General features: G+C 35.5%; 1 protein-coding gene across 1 annotated transcript in view; it reads left to right on the top strand.

Annotated features, from left to right (window-relative positions):
• CEP126 (centrosomal protein 126) overlaps positions 1-7,911 on the top strand; it is a 92,055-nt gene extending 84,144 nt beyond the window's left edge. The window contains exons 9-11 of the mRNA XM_003781325.2: positions 2,330-2,539; positions 7,027-7,091; positions 7,837-7,911. Of these exons, the coding sequence (XP_003781373.1) occupies positions 2,330-2,539; positions 7,027-7,091; positions 7,837-7,911 (350 nt within the window). The remainder of the gene's footprint in view (positions 1-2,329; positions 2,540-7,026; positions 7,092-7,836) is intronic.
• Positions 7,912-11,338: the final 3,427 nt, after the last annotated feature.

The raw sequence follows: 11,338 nt of genomic DNA on the forward strand, positions 1-11,338 counted from the left end.
TATCCAATGTACACACCCCTATTATGAAACTAATTTATATCTTTTATATGAAAGCTATAACCAAATAGCCTAAGAAATGGGCGGAGGGAGGGGATTTGGAGGGATCACTTCTGAGGTTTATCTTATAGGGGTACAGGTGAATCTTTCTAAGAGTAGAATGTGAACGTTTTAAAACAGTAACTGAGAAAATGACATGAAGGCTATGTTGACCAGTTTGATGGAAGTATTTCAGATTGCATGTGAAAACCCCACACTGTACCCCAGAAGTGCACTAATGTACATAGTTACCATTCAATAAAAAATAAGAGAGAGAGAAAATAAATAAATAAATAAATAACACAGCATCATAGATGGAGACTGAAAGCCTAACTTTTGTTGGTTGTTGCTGCTGTTGAACTGCAAATTCTAGTGATGCTACTATGCTGCTTAGTTGTTATCCTGAACACATTATTTTCCACTATGTTTGTGGTATGTCATATTTTTTAATGTTAAGTACTAAAGTGTAAGTGTAAAAATGAGTGCTCATCAGTGGCATATAAATTGAGTCAGGAATGGTGGTAATGCCTAACAATCACAGATGGCCCACTTGCGGGGCTGAGATAGCAATACCTTTGCTTTCTGAAAGTTCAATATACACAACTTTGTTTCATACACAAAATGATTAAAAATATTATATAAAATTGCCTTCAGGCTATGTATAAGGTACATATAAAAATGAATTTCATGTTTATCCCATTCCCAAAATATATCTATGAAAATATTCTAAAATTCTAAAAAATCTCAAATCTGAAACATTTTGGATAAGGGATACTCAACCTGTATATTATGGGACAAACATATAAATGTACAAGGGGTGCTAAGAAAATGTATACACATTTTTTATACATTCTAAGAAAGGAAAAAATTACATTAAAATTGTAATACTCAGTATATACTGATAACACTTGTTATCCTGTATCCCATATTGTCTATCTCTTATAATTGTGGAAGTCAAACATGACTTGATTATTACAATTTTAATTCAAGTATTTTCCTTTCTTAAAATATGTATATATTTTAGGCATGCTCGATATTGCCCCTCAGAAATATAAAGTCTGTTACGGAAGACTGACCTTAAATAAACACGCTTTAGTCTTTTATTGGTGATTTCTCCATTACTTTTAAGTTCAAAGAACTTTTCCCAATACAGAAATTTTAAAAAATTGTTTTCCTTTATGTTGTTTCTGGAATTTGCTTAAATGGATAGCGGAAAACTCCAAATTGATTCTTCTATGAGCAACAAACTGATTAATTGACTCATCTTTCCCTTCTCTCAAGATTTTGAAGCTTCTTTGATCATATATTCCTTATATCTAATTGAGTTTATTTCCTAATCTCTCCTTCAAATTTCCCAGTAGCTCCTTAAGTTCCTTTTCACTAACTCTTTTATTTATAGTTCATTATAACTGCTATAATAAAGGCAATCTCCTTCACTTTCTTTTTTTTTTTTTGAGACAAAGTCTCACTTTGTCACCCTTGATAGAGTACTATGGTGTCACAGCTCACAGCAACCTCCAATTCTTGGGCTTAAGTGATTCTCTTACCTCAGCCTCCCGAGTAGCTGGGACTACAGGCGCCCTCCACAACACCTGGCTAGTTTTTGGTTGTAGTTGTCATTGTTGTTTGGCAGGCCCAGGCGGGCCTCAAACCTGCCAGCCTCAGTGTATGTAGTTGGCATCTTGCTCACTGAGCTACAGGCACTGAGCCATCCTTCATTTTCTTTTTGTACCAGTAATGAATAACAAATACACAACACAAAAACCATATTATCTAAACTTAATTTATTGTTTTCTTTAGTCCAGGTAACACTCTAAGAATTTTTATTGACTCATTGCCATCATTTTGAATATCCTTTTTTAAAAATTAACATGGAGGACCAGGGGCAGTGGCTCACGCCTATAATCCTAGCACTTGGGAGGCCAAGGCTGATGATTGCCTGAGCTCATAGAGACCAGCCTGAGCCAGAGCAAGACCCCATCTCTATAAATAGCTGGGCATTGTGGTGGATGCCTATAGTCCCAGCTACTTGGGAGGCTGAGGCAAGAGAATTGCTTAAGCCCAGGAGTTTGAGGTTGCTGTGAGCTATGACACCATGGCACTCTACCAAGGGTGAGTGAGACTCTGTCTCAAAAAAAAAAAAAAAAAATTAACATGGAAAAATGCTAGATATAGGATCCTGACAAATAAAATCCAAAGTAACAGAATATTTATTGGGTTTCTCTGAAATGAATACATGTACATGTATAAGACAGAAAAGGATCAAAGAATCATTGATGTAAATTTTCTGTAGTTTCAGATAGTACCTCTGAGTTTCTGATGATTGAAAATCTAATGAAAGCATCAGTGCCTGAGGATAAAATTCTAACTGTCATAAATAGCAAGCAGTTACAGAAACGTAATCTGGCTTTAAATAAAACCCAACAATTCAACATCTGTACCCTGTCAGCTGAAGAACAGAAGATTCTACAGTCCCTTAATCATCTCAATGAAAGGTTGCACTGTAAGTATGGAACAACTTCTGTAAGAAATATTGTATTTTGTACTTAGACAATTTTAATTTAAACTTTAATTTAAAAATTGAAAATAAAAATACAAAATTGTACAGATTATCAATTAATTTAGTACATAACATTGAGAATATATGTGAATATACATACTATTTCGAGTATACCATATCACTTCTGATATTTATTTTACAAATTTTTTTTTTAAGAGACAGAGTCTTACTTTGTCACCCTCAGTAGAGTGCCATAGAGTCACAGCTCACAGAAATCTCCAGCTGTTGGGCTTAGGCGATTCTCTTGCCTCAGCCTCCTGAGTAGCTGGACTACAGGCACCTGCCACAACGCCCGGCAATTTTTTTTGTTGTTGGTGCAGTTTGGCTGGGGCCAGGTTCGAACCTGCCACCCTCGGTTTATGGGGCCAGTGCCCTAGTCACTGAGCTGCAGGCTCCACCCAACTTCTGATATTTATGATGGTGCCAATATGTTTGACAAGCTTAACTCTCTTGTAGGAATATATGAATAGACTTTTGTTTTAGCAATGGACAGGCTAGGTATCTATACTGACCATCCACCAAAACAACCATAAATTTTTATAATTTTAAAAAGTTTAAATACTATGATGAGCAAGTAAAAAGGTAAGAAATTCTTTAGACCAAGAACTAAATCTAGATAAGAGGCCAAAAAGATAAAGAGTGCTACAGCTGTTTTTTTACTGAGCATATATAACTCATGGTGTGAAGTTGAACTTTGCTTTGCTTTTCCTGGCCTCACAGAAATAAAAGGGGGGAAGGAGACAAAACCTAAGGCCGACTCAAAATGAGCAATCTTACAGAAGAGCCTCCCATCATAGGGAGGATGTGCCACCCAAATAGCTAATGCCCTACACATATATTCACAGAAGGGGGGGGGGGGCAGAGAGAATTTTTTTTTTAAAGTTACATTTTTTGAACTTCATTATTGAGCAGATAATGGGAAAAAAATCATTCCTGAGAATTTAGAACCATAGTCTAGTAAAGTATCATACTAATTTGTAGCCATAATTAAATTACCTGAGTGGTCCTTAAAACCTCAAGCAATGAATTTAATTTAGAATGTACCTAAACAGGTACTATCCCAAAATACCTAGAAAAGCAAATTTATATCTCTTCTGGAGAAACTTACCTATATTCCAAGTCTCAAAGAATTATCACAAATGAAATCCAAGGAAAATGAGCAGCCCACAATAAAAAATTAAAATAAATTAAAATAAATAATGTAATCCATAAAGAGAAAAGGCACCATAAAAAATCAGAAGAAACCCCAAAACAGAATATAACTGTTTATATACTTTAAAGTAATCAGAAATAAGTTTAAAAATATAATCATACAGTAAGAAACTATAATGAATGAACAAGAATATTTGAAAAGGGGCCCAAATAGAATGACTGGAAATGGAAAATACAGTAATTGAAATTTAAAGTTCAGCAGATGGTTTAAACACCAGATTATAGACATCTAAAGAGAGAATTATTTAGTAGTTTATAAACTAGAATATGAATCAAAGAAACTTATTCAGAATAAAGTACAGAGAGAGAGATGAAAAATATGAAACAGCACTCAGAAGACACAGAGAAGTGATTGAAACAGTCTGAAAGGCCAGAGGTCATTATCTAAAGTGATCATGGCTGACAGTTTTCCCAATCTAATTAACAATACCAACCCACAGATTCAACAATTCAACACATTGCAAACATGGTAAATTAAAAATAAAAATCTCCACCAAGATACATCATAATGAATTTTAATCAGCAACAGAAAAGGCAGAAGACATTGAAAATATTGGAAGATGTTAAATAATATGTTCAACATGCTAAAGAGAGTAAATATGTAAAAGTGAAAATGTCTCTAAAGGATGAGCATAAATTAAAAATACGTTCAGATAAAAACTAAAAGACTTTGTTCTTTTTTTTTTTTTTTTGGCCAGGGCTGGGTTTGAACCCACCACCTCCAGTATATGGGGCCGGTGCCCTACTCCTAGCCACAGTTACCACCCTAAAAGACTTTGTTATACATAACAGCAGATTCCTACTAAACAAAATTCTAACAGATGCATTTCAGTAGACAGAAAATAATCTCAGATGGCCAGTCTGAGAGGGCAAATTTGAACAAACATTATATAAAACTAATAAATAAAGTAGCATATGTTCCAAAGAAAAAAATGTTAGAATTAAAATACCTATCAACATTAGTACATAAGTTGAGAGGACATAAATGGACCTATTTTTATATTGCTAAGGAATTGGGTAAAGATAGAGATTGAATTTTAATGTTGATAATTGAAATATACCTGTGGTAAGAAGTAGAAATATAAAATACAACTTCTGCACTGGTATATAAGGGAAAATGTCACAGAAAAAAATTTCAAATTAATTCAAAATAAAATAACAAAGTAGAAAAAATAGAAGTGATAAGAGATATAGAAACACTATGAGATGGACATACAAACATGTTTGCAATAAATGTAAATGGATTAAATGTTATGTTAAAATGCAGAGGTTGTCAAATTACAAATTATAACTATATTCTATTTATAAACAATATATTTAAATCATAGGTATATTAAAAAGTTGAAAACAAAAATGGTGGAAAATGCATACCAAGCAAATTCTAACAAAAGGAAAGTTGACTTTGGTATAATATTATCAGACAGAGCTTATTTACAGTGGAAAACATTATTAAACATAAGAGGTATGACTTTATGATAATCAAAGCTTTAATTCAAAATAAGTATATAGGCTCGGCACCTATAGCTCAACCGGCTAAGGCTCCAGCCACGTACACCTAAGGTGGCGGGTTCAAATCCCCAGCCTGGACCCGCCAAAACAACAATGACGGCTGCAACCAAAAAAAAATAGCCGGGCATTGTGGTGGGCGCCTGTGGTCCCAGATACTTGGGAGGTGGAGGCAGGAGACTCGCTTGAGCCCAGGAGTTGGAGGTTGCTGTGAGCTGTAATGCCACGGCACTCTACCCAGGGGGACAGCTTGAGGCTCTGTCTCAAAAAAAAAAAAAATAAGTATATAAAATGTTTTTATATGCATTTTAAAACAAATCCTCAAAATATGTAAAATATTTCTAATCATGGAGGAAGATCATAACATACCATTGTCAGTAATCATAGAATGGACAAAAACTTGAATACATATATAAAAATTAAATGTGGTTTAAAGGACAGGGCACAGTGGCTCACACCTATAATCCTAGCACTCTGGATCTCCTGAGCTCAAGTTCAAGACCAACCTGAGCTAGAGCAAGATCCCATCTAAAAGTAGCCAGCACTGTGGAGGGCACCTATAGTCCCAGCTACTCGGGAGGCTGAGGCAAGAGAATTACTTGAGCCCAAGAGTTTGGAGGTTGCTGTGAGCTATGACACCATCACACTCTACCAGAGGTGACAAAGTGAGATTCTCTCTTTAAAAAAAAAAAAAAAACAGAGACCAATAGTGCCTAGACCAGGACAGCAGAAAATCTCCCTTACTTTTCCACCACCTGGCCAATAACTATCAAGTAACAAAGCCAATCAGTAACAACCAATAGAAATCTTCTGCTGGGAGACAGCTAGAAGCAGAGAGAGAGATCCTTTCCATTTACACAAGAAAGCCAAAATCTGGGGGTAAGACAGGACATTGCAGGGGCCTGAGGGTGACCCTCCAAGATCACTACATAAGTACAAAATAAAATTTGATGAATTTGAAATGAGCAATGTACTGCAAGTAAGTATAACAACAACAAAGTCCAAATCCAGCTCAGATTTCTTAAGTTTTTGAACATCTATGCATGCACACTACACACACACGCACCAATAGCCTAGCAGAAGAAGTGGCATACCCATTTCCAGGTACAAATACTATTTACCTCAATGCTCACTATTCTAAAAAAGTTACAAGACACACAAAAAAAGCAAGAGAAAAAAAAACACAACAAACGAACAATCAATGAATGAGATGCAGAGATGACAAAGATGCTGGAACTATCATAGATAATTTAACAGTGTTGAAGGGTTATAGTTGGAAAGATGGACAACACTGGAGAGACAGACAACATGCATAAAAAGATGGAGAATTTCACAGTGAAATGAGAACTACAGAAAAGAGACAGATATGTAAGCAGTAAAAGCGCTATAACAGAAATGAAAAATGTTTTATATGTGCTCTTGAGTGACTACACAGTTAAGGAAACAACCAGTGAATTTGAAGATGGGTCAAGAGAAATTTTCTGAACTGAAAATTATCTTTTTAACCTAAGCTTTATGTAATTGTTTCTAATCAGATTGCTTCTATTTCTGGACCTAATATAAAAACTATTCGTGGAGTTGATGGAAAAAACGTCTCTTACTCAATCGTGAATATTTTGACGCATCAGAATTTAATACTTGATTCATTAGTCATTCTTCTCTTTCAATATATGTAACTAAATTATTTTTGTATTGTGGTATAATTATTTCAGATGTACAAGAAACCATTTGCAAAAATCCATCAATCAGAAATACTTTAAAAATAGTACCATTTCTGGTAAGTATTTTAAGAAACTCTTTTTACCTTGTTTTAGGAAACTTCATGATTTTATTATATATTATATAAACACAGGTAAGAGCTCTGTATTAATATTAATATTTCTTGAGATTGGTTTTTAGAGTTTTTCTCAACTTTTTTATTATAAGATGTTTTATTAGAATCAAGCAAATATCCTCTCATTAAAAATATTTTCAAAGGTCAGAATACAAATAATTTTATATCCAGAATATTTTATCAGTCATAAAAGGAGAAACACAGATCTTTTTAATAATAATTATATTTAGATGTGTAGCCTAATTGGGAAGTTTTAAAGACACATACTTTGGTAATGATCCATATCCACACTATGTCTTAAGAGTATAAAAACTAAACAGTATCATTCTGAATCTCTATGTTTTGCACTAGATTCTGGTAAAAATAAACATAACTGAAAAACACTCATTGTATTCAGGACTTTGCAATCTACTAGGAAGAAAAACATACACAGGGATAATAATACAAACAAATAAGACTATGTGAAGCACAATCTTAAGAAACCACAAAAGGAAGAAACTATCTGGCTGTAGCTGCTCAGGAGACAATTAAGTTTATAAAAAGAAAGATAGCTTTAAACTAAGATACTACCTATACTGTCACCATTCTCAATTTAAATGTTCAACAAAGAAATGGTTTTTTACAGCATTAACTAGATCCTCACCCAGTTGTGTTTCATCATATGCTCTCACTTCTGAAATCCTGACAGCAAAGTAGGTCACACAAGGACTTCCTGGGCTTCAAGGCCCTGCTGGGCTCTGGGCATAGCAGTAAAGAACACTGAGATAGAAGAACACTGAGAGAGAACACTAAGAGAGAAGAACACTGAGAGAGAACATCGAGAGAGAACACTGAGAGAGAAGAACACTGAGAAAGAACACCAAGAGAGAAGAACACTGAGAGAGAACACTAAGATAGAAGAACATTGAGAGAGAACACTGAGATAGAAGAACACTGAGAGAGAACACTGAGAGAGAACACTGAGATAGAAGAACATTGAGAGAAAAGAACACTGAGAGAGAAGAACACTGAGAGAGAACACTGAAAGAGAAGAACACTGAGAGAGAACATTGAGAGAGAAGAACACTCAGAAAGAACACTGAGAGAGAACACTGAGAGAGAACACTAAGAGAGAAGAACACTGAGAGAGAACACTGAGAGAGAAGAACACTCAGAAAGAACACTGAGAGAGAACACCGAGAGAGAAGAACACTGAGAGAGAACACCGAGAGAGAAGAACACTGAGAGAGAAGAACACTAAGATAGAAGAACATTGAGAGAGAACACTGATATAGAAGAACGCTGACAGAGAACACTGAGAGAGAACACCTAGAGAGAACAACACTGAGAGAGAACACTGAGAGGGAAGAACACTGAGAGAGAACACTGAGAGAAGAACACTGAGAGAGAACACAGAGAGAGAAGAACACTGAGAAAGAACACTGAGAGAGAAGAACACTGAGAGAGAACACAGAGAGAGAAGAACACTGAGAGAGAACACCGAGAGAGAAGAACACTGAGAACACTGACAGAGAAGAACACTGACAGAGAACACTGAGATAGAACACTGAGAGAGAACACCGAGAGAGAAGAACACTGAGGGAGAACACCGAGAGAAGAACTGCCCTCAGGAAGCTCATTACTCACATCTGGATACATGACTCCAAGAACAAAAGTGGCCTTTGGCATTTTTGATGCCCTGATTTTTAGACAACTTTTTGACAACAGTTACTTTAACTCCTGATAGATTGTTTTTGCTTGGATGCTTTTTACACACCAAATAGGTTTTTTTCTCATTTTTTCATCTCTACCAATTTAGTAATTTAAGTAATTTTTACAGTGATAATTTTTCTGTGCCTAAATTTTTCTACCAGTCTTCTATCAGCTACATTACTTTTGATGTTTATTATTCACTATGATGATTCTTATTTCACTTTAGTGAGATAATACCTGTAATGCCTAAGATCACTTTCTGTCCATTTCAACTCAACTTGAAAACAGTGTACAAGCCATAGACAACTGAGCATAAATAGTAAATACTAGTCAGTATAGGAAGTCATCTAATCAAAAAATTATACTGTTGTACACACTGGCACACTGCGTCATTACATAGCTAGAGTAACTATTATCTAAAAAGTGAATAGTATGGATTGGGGACCACTGGTAGGCTTGAAATCATTTTTATCTTACAACTTTCGTGTGCCTTTTTTTCATTTTTTTTTTTTCAGACAGTCTCATAGTCCTGGGCTGAGTGCCATAGTGTCATCATAACTCACAAAGTTGGTCTCAAGTGATCCTCTTGCCCAAGCCTCCAGAACAGCTGGGACTACAGGTGCCCACCACCATGCCCAGGGCTAATTTTTCTAGTTTTTGTAGTGATAGAGTGCTGTTCTTGCACAGGCTGGTCTCAAACTCCTAATCTCATGCAATCTACCTGCCTCGGCCTTCCAGAGTGCTAGGATTACAGGTGTGAGCCACCATGTCAGGCCTCTTTTTTACACTTTATGACAGTAGATAACCTTTAGCTTTCTCCAGTCTCTATTTCCAAATATATTATTCTCTCTCATTTTTAACAACATCATTTAACATAAGTCAGAATCTTCTTTATTTTCAGGGAAATGGTATAAAATTAAATTATTATTAACTGACCATTTAAACAATTGACATCAAAATTGCTCTGTGGCCATATCCTGTGTGGAGATTTAGATATTTTATCCTTGTGTTATTTTTCTTTTTTCTTTTGTTATTTTACTCTTCACTTGGATTCACCAATTCTTGATACTTTGCAATATTTCCTTTATCTGGGAAATGAATGGAGGGATGGATGGAGGGAATAGAGAAACAATCATATACACACAGAAACATACATTTTCATGAACTATTTCAAAGTAAATTGCAGACATCATGGTACTTCCACATACTTCAACATACACGTTCTATAAACAAAGACATTTCTCCTATATAACCACAATACCATTACCACACCAAAGAAATTTATACTGATACAGAATTGTTATCTGATACACATTCTATATTCAAAGTTTCCCAGTTATCTGAAAAAAATGTCTTCTGTGGCTATTTTTTCTCTGTTCTAGGATCCAATCCAGAATTATCCAATACCACTCCAACACATGCACACTTTTTTTGCTTATTTCCCCCATCCTGTTGTCCTTTGGGTTTCTTTTCCTTAACAGTACTTAGTCTTGTTGATTAGGGTTTCTCCTTAAGATGTTCATCATGAATTTTTAGAAATGATAAATGATTTTAAACATTTAGAACCTTTAAATTATTTAAAATCAATATCTGGAAAAATCAGTAATGAACTTGTAATAGTAGAATTTCACTCACTAACAGCCGGATGAGAGAACTATTCTGGCACAGGAGACCCTTCTCAGTGTCTCTCATAGCTCAGGAAATCGGCTGCCCTACCATGTCTTAAAGCAAGTGCAAGTCTTAAATTTCAGAAGAATTTTTAAAAAAATCTGCAACCCACCCTTTCCCACATCCCTTCATTAGGTACTCAAAATCATCTTAATGAAATACCATCTACCTCATAGAGTAAGTGTGAGGGTTACATAAGGTAATCATCCCACTGGTGCAGTGGGTTGTGCCTGTAATCCTAACACTCTGAGAGACTGAGGCAAGTGGATCTCTTGACTCAGGAGTTCAAGACCAGCCTGACCAAGAGCAAGACCCCATCTCTACTAAAAACAGAAAAATCAGCAAAGCATGGTGGTACATGCCTGTAATCCAGCTATTCAGGAGGCTGAGGCAAGAGGATCACTACATGATGCTATGATTGAGAGCTATGAGGCTATGGCACTCTACCCAGGGCCACAAAGTGAGACTCTGTCTCAGAAAAAATAAGAAGAAAAGATAATCATCCATGCAGAACTCTTAAAACAGTGTCTGTGACCTAGCACACACTGAATACATGCTAGGTCGCAGCAGCATTATTGGGACTGTTCTGATCGTATTTCTTTAAATTGTCCCCAAAATTTTAACACTTCCAAAAGTGCTTAAATTAAACTTACATGCAAAGCGTAACTTTCCCTTCTAAAAATTAGGAATTAATCTAAGAAACTTTTCATTCCCATCTTCCTCTCCTCTTGCTTACCACTACACAGTGAGTCTTACATTCCAGCCAAGCACATTTACTGTATTGCCCATGAAGTTTGTAATACTTTATTGCTTCTCCATATTTACTCATG

The sequence above is a fragment of the Otolemur garnettii genome, unplaced genomic scaffold, assembly GCF_000181295.1.
Source record: "Otolemur garnettii isolate 467f Iridium unplaced genomic scaffold, OtoGar3 scaffold00001, whole genome shotgun sequence".
Classification (NCBI taxonomy): Eukaryota; Metazoa; Chordata; class Mammalia; order Primates; family Galagidae; genus Otolemur; species Otolemur garnettii.